General features: G+C 44.7%; 1 protein-coding gene across 1 annotated transcript in view; it reads right to left on the bottom strand.

The window, feature by feature from the left end:
* Nucleotides 1-556: 556 nt before the first annotated feature.
* Nucleotides 557-13,777, bottom strand: part of GCH1 (GTP cyclohydrolase 1) — a 69,134-nt gene continuing 55,913 nt past the window's right edge. Inside the window, exons 4-6 of the mRNA XM_060753402.2 lie at nt 11,557-11,588; nt 8,379-8,463; nt 557-3,270 (exon numbers count right to left, since the gene is read on the bottom strand). Of these exons, the coding sequence (XP_060609385.2) occupies nt 3,144-3,270; nt 8,379-8,463; nt 11,557-11,588 (244 nt within the window). The 3' untranslated portion in view covers nt 557-3,143. The remainder of the gene's footprint in view (nt 3,271-8,378; nt 8,464-11,556; nt 11,589-13,777) is intronic.

Raw genomic sequence — 13,777 nt, 5'->3', positions numbered from 1 at the left:
GTCAATGCCCACCAAACCCTTCCAGTATTTTCTGTTGGTCGTGGGAATTCTGTGTGCTAAGTTTGGTTCAATTCTATCATTGGTGGAGTTCAGAATGCTCTTTGATTGTAGGTGAACTATAAATCCCAGCAACTACAACTCCCAAATGTCAATCTCTAGTGTTTACATTTGGGCATATTGAGTATTTGTGGCAAGTTTGGTCCAGATACATCATTTGTTCGAGTCAACAGTGCTCTTTGGATGTAGGTGAACTACAACTCCAAAACTCAAGGTCAATGCCCACCAAACCCTTCCAGCATTTTCTGTTGGTTGTGGGAGTTCTGTGTGCCAAGTTGGGTTCGATTACATCGTTGGTGGAGTTCTGAATGCTCTTTGATTGTAGGTGAACTTTAAATCCCAGCAACTACAACTCCCAAATGACAAATTACTTGCTTTTTTGCCATTTAAGTGAATTTAAGTTACATTTTTGAAAATTTCATACAGTATAAACTTTTAAAAACCCAAAATGGATCAGTACTATATGTTAATACTGTAAACAGACACAGGAAGAACATAGTAATAGGCCATGTAAGTTTAATATACATACATACACAAACACATACACAAATACACTGAGCGAAATAAAATGGCACTATGGTTCAAGTTACAGGCTGTTCACAAAAGAAGAATCATAAATAATAACGTTCACTAGAAGACAGACAAAGTTATCTCAACAAGTCCTAAGGCCACGAAAAGGGCACAAGCCCAAGAACGTCCATTTAGATGGAAACTGATAGGGTTTGCACAGTTGCGCTCTCATGTGCTCAAGTGCATCCCTGGTTCCTTCTATGGGGCATGGATACCGGGAATTGATAGAGGTTTGCTTCCAAATACAAGGTAAGAGGCATGTCTGGAGAACAGCATGATGAAGCAGCAAAGGAGGAATTAGTTCAGATATGGGCCAACTTGGGCATTCCAGGTGTTTTGGACTTCAACTCCCACAATTCCTAACAGCCGGTAGGCTGTTAGGAATTGTGGGAGTTGAAGTCCAAAACACTTGGAATGCCCAAGTTGGCCCATGCCTGGATTAGCTGCTCTTTGAGCTTTAGATTTCAATTCTGGAGACCTGGGTCCAAATCCTTGCCACGAAAACTCGGACACAGGTTCACTTTATGATGGTCACAGTGCAGAAACTACTTGAAGAGACACAGCAACAACGATAACAACAAACGCGTTTGCCCTTGAAATAGGCATCACAGTGCTACGTTCAAAGAAATCTCTGCAAATCCTGATTGTTGTCCTACTCCCTCTCCTTTTATCCCCTCTGCCAGTCTTTGCAAAATTTCAGCTGAAATTCCTTCCTTAAAGCTTGGAAAAAGGGCAAGGTACGGATGTGACAGAAGAATAAAACATAATTAATAATTATAATTACGAATAATTATGAAGCTTGTGCAGTATTCTGTCTCGGCTTCGTAGGTAAGTAAAATTGGTCCTCCACCATCTGCAGGTTTTATGGATTTGTTTATTTACAGATCTGATTGAAATGCTGATTGGGAATCCCTCTAGTTTAACTCTATAGAATCACGAAGTTGGAAGAGACTCCCAAAGGCCATCCAGTCTAACCCCATTCTGCCATGAAGGGAAAACACAATCAAAGCACCCCCTACAGATGACCATCCAGCCTCTGTTGAAAAGCCTCCAAAGCTCAATATCAGGTGTCCTCAAACTTTTTAAACAGAGGGCCAGTTCACAGTCCCTCAAACTGTTGGAGGGCCAGATTATAATTTGAAAAAAAAAACATGAATGAATTCCTATGCCATAAATAGTTTCGACCCAGTTTACCTGTCTGAACATAGCTACCTCTATGAACCACCAAGGACGTTAAGATCATACGGGGAGGCCCTGCTCTCAGTCCCACCTCCTTCGCAGTCATGCCTGGTAGGAATGTGAAACAGGGCCTTCTCTGTGGTGTCCCCTCGACTGTGGCACTCTCTCCCCAATGATATTAGATCTGCCCCCTCCCTCATGACCTTTCAGAAAAAATCCTGGCTTTGGAATCAAGTGTTTGTGCAATAAATGAATCAACTGGGCAAAGAATGTTTTAGTAGACTGCAATGGACTGATCTGGATTATGTTTTGAACCAACGAACTGTTTTTCATTGAATGCTTATAATTATTATAATTGTGTTAATTGTAACTGTGTGTTTTAATGTATTGTTTTTTGGCATCTAATGACTGCCTGCTGTAAACTCTCTTGAGTTCCTCTTTGGAGGTGAGAAGGACGGGACAGAAATGCCCAAAATAAATAAATATAACAAAACTCTTTCCCAATTCACTTTCTAGACTTCTGTATATAAGGATATTAAAAATAGGTTGACTTACAGCAGGTCCTTGGCCCATCCAGTTCCCAAAAAAACTTTTGTATTACACCAAGGACATTGTAAAACTAAAACTTCCATGATTCCACAGTATTCAGCAATTTTTTGTCGTATCAGGAGCGACTTGAGAAACTGCAAGTCGCTTCTGGTGTGAGAGAATTGGCCATCTGTAAGTACGTTGCCCAGAGGACACCTGGATTTTTTGATGTTTTATCATCCTTGTGGGAGACTTCTTTCATGTTCCCGCATGAGGAGCTGGAGCTGAAAGAGGGAGCTCATCCACGCTCTCCCCGGATTCGAACGTGCAACCGGTCGGTCTTCAGTCCTGCCGGTACAGGGGTTTAACCCACTGCGCCACCAGGTGCTCCACATTCAGCAATGGTGATTAAAGTGGTATCAAACTGCATTAATTCTATAGTGCAGAGGTCCCTTGGAGGACAAATGGGTTTCTCTCTCTTTCTCTCTCAGTTGGGAGCATAGGCAAAAGTACTTCGATGGCCATGAACAGCTCTGTTTACAAAGTTCTACTCTGCCCAAATAGACAAAAACACAGGTACGCACATTGAGAGTTTGCCTGGGAAAATAGCCATACCCATTGATAGGACATTTCCAGGACTGTTGGGAACCTCTGACATCGGGGACCTTTTTGAGCAAACGACGGGACTCACAATACGGAGCCCTTCGTGGAACTACATGGGACGGAAAATAAATCAGAAGAGCCAACAGCGACACCGAAACGAGACAAGTCCAGAGAAAGTGAGAGAGAGAGTCCATGAACGGCCGGATTTAGCTGCGGATTAGCGTCAAAAACTCTTCCCGTGTCTTTGGATCTTCCCGAAATACTCCAAGCATTGTGCTGGTCACGGTTTTACTGTTCATTTTCTGAACCCCGCGCATCACCATGCACATGTGCCTTTGGGAAAAAGAAAGGGAGAAGAGAGGTTTAGTCTGGCAAACACAACTCTGTTGGGGCATCTAAAAATCAATTGATGTGTGCTTCTTAACTGAAAATGCAAGGCACGAAGCTGATTGGTTGGGTCATGCTCAAGGAGCTAGCTGAGCCTGGGAATTTTGGCAACAGTTACTTATTCAGGCTGCGAGCTGTGCAAAAGTGATTGTACATATGTTGTTCTATTTTATCAAAGAGTAAGCTTCTTGGGTTGTTGTAGGTTTTTTCGGGCTATATTGCTAGATTGATTTGCTTCTAGTCAGCTGAAAGAAGGTCTCACATGGACACAGAAAGGACCGTCGAAGGCTTTCATGGCCAGAATCACTGGGTTGTTGTAGGTTTTTCGGGCTATATGGCCATGTTATAGAAGCATTCTCTCCTGATGTTTCACCTGCATCTATGGCAGGACTCCTCAGAGGACTTCACAACCTCTCAGGATGCCTGCCATACATGCAGGCAAAACATCAGGAGAGAATGCTTCTAGAATGTGGCCATCTATATATATAAATCTGTTAGGTTGGTTCAACGGGACAGCAAAACTCAACCCCCCCCCCCCAACGAAACTTAACCAAAATTCCCATGCCCATAACACAACCCACAAGGTACAAACATATCTACTCAAAATGAAAAACAACACAACAACACACTCACAAAATGGCAAAACAACAAAACTCAAAAAAACCCCAACGAAACTTAACCAAAATTCCCATGCCCATAACACAACCCAAAAGGTACAAACATATCTACTCAAAATGAAAAACAACACAACAACACACTCACAAAACGGCAAAACAACAAAACTCAAAAAAACCCCAACGAAACTTAACCAAAATTCCCATGCCCATAACACAACCCAAAAGGTACAAACATATCTACTCAAAATGAAAAACAACACAACAACACACTCACAAAACGGCAAAACAACAAATCTCAAAAAAACCCCAACGAAACTTAACCAAAATTCCCATGCCCATAACACAACCCACAAGGTACAATCATATCTACTCAAAATGAAAAACAACACAACAACACACTCACAAAACGGCAAAAAAACTAAGCATGCGCATTGACACCCAACTGCAAGTTCCCTGGCGTGCGCACACAGCCTTCCGGCCAACGTTCCTTCTGCAGAAGCCATGCCCACTGCAAGCCCTGCCGCGCCACTTCCCGCACACACCCCCCTGCTGCACGCACACACAACACCACGCTCTATCACACCCCCCGCTGCCGCACACACACACGTAACCCCACGCTCCATCACTCCCCCCGCCGCCGCACACACACGCAACCCCACGCTCCATCACTCCCCCCGCCGCCGCACACACACACGCAACCCCACGCTCCATCACTCCCCCCGCTGCCACACACACACGCAACCCCACGCTCCATCACTCCCATCGCCGCCACACACGCAACCCCACGCTCCATCACTCCCCCCGCCGCCGCACACACACGCAACCCCACGCTCCATCATTCCTCCCGCTGCCGCACACACATGCAACCCCACTCTCCATCACTCCCCCCACCGCCGCATACACACACACAACCCCACTCCCCCCACCGCTGCACACACACACGCAACCCCATGCTCCATCACTCCCCCCGCTGCCGCACACACACACACAACCCCACGCTCCATCACTTCTCCTGCCGCCGCACACACACACACGTAACCCCATGCTCCATCACTCCCATCGCTGCCACACATGCAACCCCACGCTCCATCACTCCCCCCGCCGCCGCACACACACACGCAACCCCACACTCCATCATTCCTCCCGCTGCCGCACACACACATGCAACCCCACGCTCCATCACTTCCCCCGCCACCGCACACACACGCAACCTCACGCTCCATCACTCCCCCACCGCCGCATACACACACACAACCCCACTCCCCCACCGCTGTACACACACACGCAACCCCACGCTCCATCACTCCCCCTGCCGCCGCGCACACACACACAACCCCATGCTCCATCACTCCTCCTGCCGCCGCGCACACACACGTAACCCCACGCTCCATCACTTCCCCCGCCACCGCACACACACACGCAACCCCGCTCCCCCCGCCGCCGCACACACACACACAACCCCACGCTCCATCACTCCCCCGCCCCAATCTTACCTCCTTTTACTTCACACCACCTCCAAACCCCACCCCGCCCCTTCCCGCCCTGTCAAAATCCAGGAAAGATGTGAAGGAAAGAAGGAAGAAAGAGAAAGGGAGGTAAAGAAAAAGGGGGAAGGAAGAAAAGTTAGAGAAAGAAGGAAGAAAAGGAAAGAAATGGAAGGAAAGAGGGAGTGAAGGAAGGGGGAAGATGTAGAGAAAGAGGGAGGGAAGGAAAGAAGGAAAGAGAGAAGGAAGAAAAGAGACCAGAAGAGAAAGGAAAAAGGGGGAAGGAAAGAGAGAAGGAAAGAAAAAAGGGAATGAAGGAAGGAAAGAGGGCGTGAAGGAAGAGGGAAGATGAAACCGAGTAGTGAAAGAAGGAAAGAAAGAAAGAGGAAGAGAAGGAAGAAAGGAGAGAAAGGGGGAGGAAAAGGGGGAAGGAATAGGTAGTTACCTCTCTTTCATAATAGTCCAGATATCTACCTCAACTTTGATAAATTTTACTATAGGCCACAGCAACGCGTGGCAGGGCACTGCTAGTACAGCCCTAAAAACCTACAACAACCCACAGAAAGGACCATTTTGAATCTCTCTAAAAGGACATTGTGTGAGTAAACGCAATTGTTCAAGTGATTGTACATATGTTGTTCTATTTTATCAAAGAGTAAACTTCTTGTTCTTTATTGATCATCTATGTGGCATATTTTCTTTCTCTGGCAAGACTGTGTGGACTGGCCAAACGTGAATTACGCATGATTTTCATTTTGGCACAAACTCCACCTTGACCAGGTTGCGCATCCTTTATCCAAAATGCTTGGGACCAGAAATGTTTGGGATTTTTTGGATTTTGAATACCTGCATTTTACATATCTGTAATGAGTTATCTTGGAGGTGAGATCCAAGTCTAAATTTGTTTATGTTTCATATACATTTTACACACGTAACCTTTGGAAGGATTTTGTGCATTGTATTGTCAAAGGCTTTCATGGCCGAATCACTGGGTTGTTGTAGGTTTTTCCAGGTTATATGGCCATGGTCTAGAGGCATTCTCTCCTGACGTTTCACCTGCATCTATGGCAAGCATCCTCAGAGGTAGTGAGGTCTGTTGGAACAAGGAAAATTGGGTTTATGTATCTGTGGAAAGACCGGGGTGGGACAAAAGACTCTTGTCTCCTGAAGCTAGGTGTGAATGTTTCAACTGACCACCTTGATTAGCATTTGATGGCCTGGCAGTGCCTGGAGCAATCTTTTGTTGAGAAGTGTCCCTGATTGTTTTCCCTCTGCTATTTTGCTGTTGTAATTTTAGAGTTTTTTCAATACTGGTAGCCAGATTTTGTTCATTTTCATGGTTTCCTCCTTTCTGTTGAAATTGTCCACATGCTTGTGGATCTCAATGGCTTCTCCGTGTAGTCTGACATGGTGGTTGTGAGAGTGTTCCAGCATTTCTGTGTTCTCAAATAATATGCTGTGTCCAGGCTGGTTCATCAGGTGCTCTGCTGTGGCTGATTTCTCTGGTTGAAGTAGTCTGCAGTGCCATTCATGTTCCTTGATTCTTGTTTGTGTGCTGCGTTTGGTGGTCCCTATGTCGACTTGCCCACAGTTGCATGGTAAACCATGAAGATAAACAAAATCTGGCCACCAGTATTAAAAAAAACTCTAAAATTACAACAGCAAAACAACAGAGAGGAAACAAACAAGGACATCTAATTACCTCTCAACAAAAGATTGCTCCAGGCACTGCCAGGCAAACAAATGTTAATCAAGGTGATCAGTTGAAACATTCACACCTAGCTCCAGCAGACAAGAATCCTTTGTCCCACCCTGGTCATTCCACAGATATATAAACCCTTTTTCCTAGTTCCAACAGACCTCACTACCTCTGAGGATGCTTGCCATAGATGCAGGCGAAACGTCAGGAGAGAATGCCTCTAGCCCAAAAAAACCTACAACAACCCAGTGATTCCGGCCATGAAAGCCTTCAACAATACAGTAAACTTCTTGTTCTTTATTGATCATCTATGTGGCATATTTTCTTTCTCTGGCAAGACTGTGAGGACTGGCCAAACGTGAACTATGCACTTTGACCAGGTTACGCATCCTTTATCCAAAATGCTTGGGATCTGAAATGTTTTGAATTTTTTGGATTTTGAATACCTGCATTTTACATATCTGTAATGAGTTATCTTGGAGGGGAGAACCAAGTCTAAATACGAAATTTAAGTTTCATATATATTTTACACACATAACCTTCGTGCAATCCTTGGAAGGATTTTGTGCAAACAAAGCTGGTGTTCATTGATGCGCCAGAAAGCAAAGGTGTCACTATCTCAGACCCCATCTACACTGCCATAAAAAATCCACATTATCTGCTTTGAACTGGAATGTGTCCAGAGGAGGGCGACTAAAATGATCAAGGGTCTAGAGAACAAGCTCTATGAGGAGCGGCTTAAGGAGCTGGGCATGTTTAGCCTGAAGAAGAGAAGGCTGAGAGGAGACATAATAGCCATGTATAAATATGTGAGAGGAAGCCACAGGGAGGAGGAGGGAGCAAGCTTGTTTTCTGCTTCCCTGGAGACTAGGACGCGGAACAATGGCTTCAAACTACAAGAGAGGAGATTCCATCTGAACATGAGGAAGAACTTCCTGACTGTGAGAGCCGTTCAGCAGTGGAACTCTCTGCTCCGGAGTGTGGTGGAGGCTCCTTCTTTGGAAGCTTTTAAACAGAGGCTGGATGGCCATCTGTCAGGGGTGCTTTGAATGCAATATTCCTGCTTCTTGGCAGAATGGGGTTGGACTGGATGGCCCATGAGGTCTCTTCCAACTCTATGATTCTATGATATTGCAGTGCAGACTAAGATAATCCAGTTCAAAGCAGATACTGTGGACCTGAAGGCAAACAGGCATAATATTGACAAGCCCAAACAACGTGTTGACTCCGATTTGGAAACTTGTGTGCACTTACGTGGCTTCGATCACCACTCCGACCCCAGCCGGCTGCAAGGCTTCTGTGATGGCCACCGCAATCTGTTTCGTGAGGCGCTCCTGAACTGTAGCAAGAAATGAAAGGGATGGAGAAGCCAGTGATTGCAATGGGACATCTAGAAAGCATGAGTGGAAACCCAACTGGATTTCTTTTATGTGCCTAAGTTTGCTATTTTCCTGTCCACTCAACGCCCTGGTCAATTCACTATGTAACAAAATAGTCGTTCCTGGCTTATAAATGTCATTTCGTAATTGGTTCTAGCATAAAAACATGGAAAAGGTTGACCGAACTGCTTTTTTTCATGTCAGGATTGACTTGAGAAACTGCAAGTCGCTTCTGGTGTGAGAGAATTGGCCATCTGCAAGGACGTTGCCCAGGGGACGCCCAGATGTTTTTTTTATGTTTTACTGTCCTTGTGGGAGGCTTCTCTCATGTCCCCACATGGGAAGCTGGGGCTGACAGAGGGAGCTCCACCTTCTCTCCCCGGATTCGAACCTCCGACCTGTAGGTCTTCAGTCCTGCCCGCACAAAGGTTTAACCCATTGCACCACAAAAATATGTTTTTGCAGGACGTCCTGCAGCACCTTTTGCTATTGTTTTTCAAAGACGATCTCAATGAGTCTAAACCAGTGTTTCTCAACCTGGGGGTCAGGACCCGTGGAGGGGTCGCGAGGGGGTGTCAGAGGGGTCACCAAAGGCCACCAGAAAACACAGTATTTTATGTTGGTCATGGAGGTTCTGTGTGGGAAGTTTGGCCCAATTCAATCCTTGGTAGGGTTCGAATGCTCTTTGATTGTAGGTGAACTATAAATCCCAGCAACGACAACTCCGAAATGTCAAGGTCTATTTCCCCCAAACTCTACTAGTGTTTACATTTGGGCGTACTGAGAATTCGTGCCAAATTTGGTCCAGATCCAGAGTCTACAGTTCTCCCTGGATGTAGGTAAACTACAACTCCCAAAACTCAAGGTAACTGCCCACCAAACCCTTCCAGTATTTTCTATTGGTCATGGGAATTCTGTGTGCCAAGTTTGATTCAGTTCTATCGTTGGTGGAGTTCAGAATGCTCTTTGATTGTAGGTGAACTATAAATTCCAGCAACTACAACTCCCAAATGTCAAGGTCTATTTTCCCCAAACTCTTCTAGTGTTTACATTTGGGCATACTGAGAATTTGTGCCAAATTTGGTCCAGATCCATCATTGTTTGAGTCTACAGTTCTCCCTGGGTGTAGGTAAACTACAACTCCCAAAACTCAAGGTCACTGCCCACCAAACTCTTCCAGTATTTTCTGTTGGTCATGGGAATTCTGTATGCCAAGTTTGATTCAGTTCCATCGTTGGTGGAGTTCAGAATGCTCTTTGATTGTAGGTGAACTATAAATCCCAGCAGCAACAACTCCCACAGGACAAAATCAATACCCTCCCCAATCTGTTACTATTCATAACGGCAGCAAAATGAGTTATGGAGTAGTAATGAAACTAATTTTATGGTTGGGGGTCACCATAACATGAGGAAGCGTATTAAGGGGTTGTGGTATTAGGAAGGTTGAGAACCACTGGTCTCAACCAATTCAACATAGTTTGTGGCAGCCACAAAAATGAAGTTTCTGGAGTAGAACAACTACTTTCAAAGTATGAACTGCACAATTAAACAGGAAATAACACTTTCAAATCAGAAAATGTTGCAAATTTTGCTACATGTTCTTGTTGCTGTTATTTTTATTTTGCATTGTCTCTCTAAAACAGTATTTCTCATCCTTCCTAATACCGCGACCCCTTAATGGAGTCCCTCATGTTGTGGTGACCCCCAACCATAACATTATTTTCATTGCTACTTCAGAACTGTCATTTTGCTACTTTTAGGAATCTTAATGTAAATATCTGATATGCAGGATGTATTTACATTCACTGGACCAAATTTGGCACAAACACCTGATACGCCCACATTTCTATACTGGTGGGGTATTTGGGAGTTATTTGGGAGTTGTAGTTGCTCGGATTTATAGTTCACCTACAATCAAAGAGCATTCTGAACTCCACCAACGAAGGAATTGAACCAAACTTGGCACACAGAACCCCCATGACCAATAGAAAATACTGGAAGGGTTTGGTGGGCATTGACTTTGAGTTTTGGAGTTGTAGTTCACCTACATCCAGAGAGCGCTGTGGACTCAAACAAGGATAAATCTGGACCAAACTTGGCACTAATACTCAATATGTCCAACTGTGAACACTGGTGTAGTTTAGGGAAAATAGAACTTGACATTTGGGAGTTGTAGTTGGTGGGATTTATAGTTCACCTATAATCAAAGAGCATTCAAAATTCCACCTATGATGGAATTGAACCAAACTTGGCACACAGAACTCCCATGACCAACATAAAATACCATAAGGTTTTGCTGGACATTGGCCTTGGGTTTTGGAGTTGTAGTTCACCTACATCCAGAGAGCACTATTGACTCAAACAAGGATAGATCTGGACCAAACTTGGCACAAATACTCAATATGCCCAAATGTGAACACTGGTGAAATTTGGGGGAAAGAGACCTTGACATCTGGGAGTTGCAGTTGCTGGGATTTATAGTTCACCTACAATCAAAAAGCACTCTGAACCACACCAACGATATAATTGTGTCAAACTTCCTACACAGAATACCCATGCTTGAAGGGACTCACTGGTGCACGCCTCCCTCACTCTCCCTCACCCACACATGCACACAATGCTGCCATGCGATGAGCATGCCTACTCTCCCCTCCCCACTTGGAGTCTCAGGAACAGCTCTCCCCTTGAGGAGGAGGGCTTTCAGTGGGAGGATTTGCCTTCTGTTTCCAAAAAGAAAGAGAAGGACAGGCAGAGAGATCTTCAGCCTTCTCTGCTAAAGGAGTTCCTAAGACCACCAGAAATATATGTATCTCATGGTCTTTGGCGACCCCTCTGAAACCCCCTCATGACCATCCCAGAGATCCTGACCCACAGGTTGAGAAATTCTGCTCCAAAATTCAAACCAAAGCAGTGAATGTTCAAAGCCCCAAAGTTATCAAAAACCATAAAGTTACCAAGAATCTGATCTCCAGAAAACATCTGACTGAAGGAGAGACCCCAGCCAATACGGAGTAATGACTGTACCCACACATAGCACTAAGTACATTACATACCTTGTAATCTTCTGCTATATATTTCCACGATCCTAAAGAAGAGGAGGAAGGACAGAAGGATTGGGGGGGAAAAGAAGGCGTTGTGTTACTTGCAATCGCTGGGTGTAGATTTGAAGTTATTTAGGAAACAAATATAAACTAAAGGTAGAATCCTAGAATCCTAGATGGGTTGTTGTAGGTTTTTCCAGGCTATATGGCCATGGTCTAGAGGCATTTTCTCCTGACGTTTCGCCTGCATGTATGGCAAGCATCCTCAGTGAGGTCTGTTGGAAGTAGGAAAATGGGTTTATATATCTGTGGAATGACCAGGGTGGGACAAAGGACTCTTGTCTGCTGGAGCTGCATTTACCTACTTCCAACAGACCTCACTACCTCTGAGGATGCTTGCCATAGATACAGGTGAAACGTCAGGAGAAAATGCCTCTAGAACATGGCCATATAGCCCGGAAAAACCTACAACAACCCAGTGATTCCGGCCATGAAAGCCTTCGACAATACATAGAATCTTAGAGTTGGAAGAGACCTCGTGGGCCATCCAGTCTAACCCCATTCTGCCAAGAAGCAGGAAAATCGCATTCAAAGCACCCCAGACAGATGGCCATCCAGCCTCTGTTTAAAGGCCTCATAGAATCATAGAATCAAAGAGTTGGAAGAGACCTCATGGGCCATCCAGTCCAACCCCCTGCCAAGAAGCAGGAATATTGCATTCAAATCACCCCTGACAGATGGCCATCCAGCCTCTGTTTAAAAGCTTCCAAAGAAGCATCATGGCATCACAGTGTTGTAACAGATCACAAGGGCCATCCAATCCAACCCCCTTCTGCCAGGTAGGAAAACACAACCAAAGTAATTTACTTCTATGAAAAGAATAGGAAAGCCAGATACAAATATATGAAAGTCAACCACAAAGTGGCAAAAAGAGGGGCCTTTGATTGGAATGTAAAGTTATAGCACTTGTCTTCAAAGATTCCACAGCAAAAGTAGAAACTATGAGTGCATCTGCAATGTAGGATTAATAGAGTTTGGCACCGCTTTTTAATGCTATGGAATCCTGGGGTTGTTCAAGATCCTTATTGCCTCCCCAATCTTCAATACAGCATTGGTATCAAACTGCATTAATTCTCTTCCTTACAGTCTCACCTCAACACCTTTCACAGCTTCTAGAAAGATGCAATAAAACCCAGTGTGGATTGAGTGCCCCAATGACATGCAACCCACCCTCTCTTTTGAAAGCCGCCCCCCAGTCCCTATGGGAGATTGTGGTGGGGTATAAATATATTATTATTAAAAAAAACTCTAAAATTGCAACAGCACAACAACAGAGAGGAAACAGGCAGGGACATCTAATTACATCTCAACAAAAGTTTGCCCCAGGCACAGTCAGCCCATTGTATGCTAATCAAGTTAGTCAGTTGAAACATTCACACCTCTCTCCAGCAGACAAGAGTCCTTTTGTCCCACTCTGGTCATTCCACAGATATATAAACTCTTTTTCCTAGTTCCAACAGACCTCACTACCTCTGAGGATGCTTGCCATAGATGCAGGCGAAACGTCAGGAGAGAATGCCTCTAGAACATGGCCATACAGACCGAAAAATCCTACAACAACCCAGTGATTCCGGCCATGAAAGCCTTCAACAATGCATTATATTATTACTAGCTGTGCCCTGCCACGCGTTGCTGTGGCCTATAGTAAAACTTATCAAAGTTGAGGTAGATATCTGGACTATTATGAAAGAGAGGTCCCTACCTATTCCTTCCCCCTTTTCCTCCCCCTTTCTCTCCTTTCTTCCTTCTCTCCCTCTTTCTTTCTTTCCTTCTTTCACTACTTGGTTTCATCCTTCTCTCTTTCCTTCATTCCCTCCCCCTTTCTTCCTTTGCCTTTCTTCCCTCCCTGTTTGCTTCCTTCTTTCTCTTTTTATTTCCTTTTATTTCACCACCATCATAACAATAGCAATAATGCAATGCATTGCCTCCGGGACCTGACACCTCTCCCATTCCCCCTAAAAGGGTCTCAGAGGAACAATAGCATCATCATCATCATAATAGAAATAACAACCTTTTCCCGCCACGTGTTGCTGTGGCCAATCTTCCCTCTTTCTCTCCTTCTTTCCCTCCTTCCTTCCTTCCTTCCCATCTTTCCTTCTCCTCTTCTTTCTCTATCTCTTTCCTTCCTTCCCCCTTTTTCTTTCTCTTCTGCTGTCTCTCTTTTCTTTCCTTC

The sequence above is a fragment of the Anolis sagrei genome, chromosome 1 (assembly GCF_037176765.1).
Source record: "Anolis sagrei isolate rAnoSag1 chromosome 1, rAnoSag1.mat, whole genome shotgun sequence".
Classification (NCBI taxonomy): domain Eukaryota; kingdom Metazoa; phylum Chordata; class Lepidosauria; order Squamata; family Dactyloidae; genus Anolis; species Anolis sagrei.
Note: the sequence above shows the minus strand (reverse complement) of the source record. Positions and strands in the feature narration are given on the sequence as shown.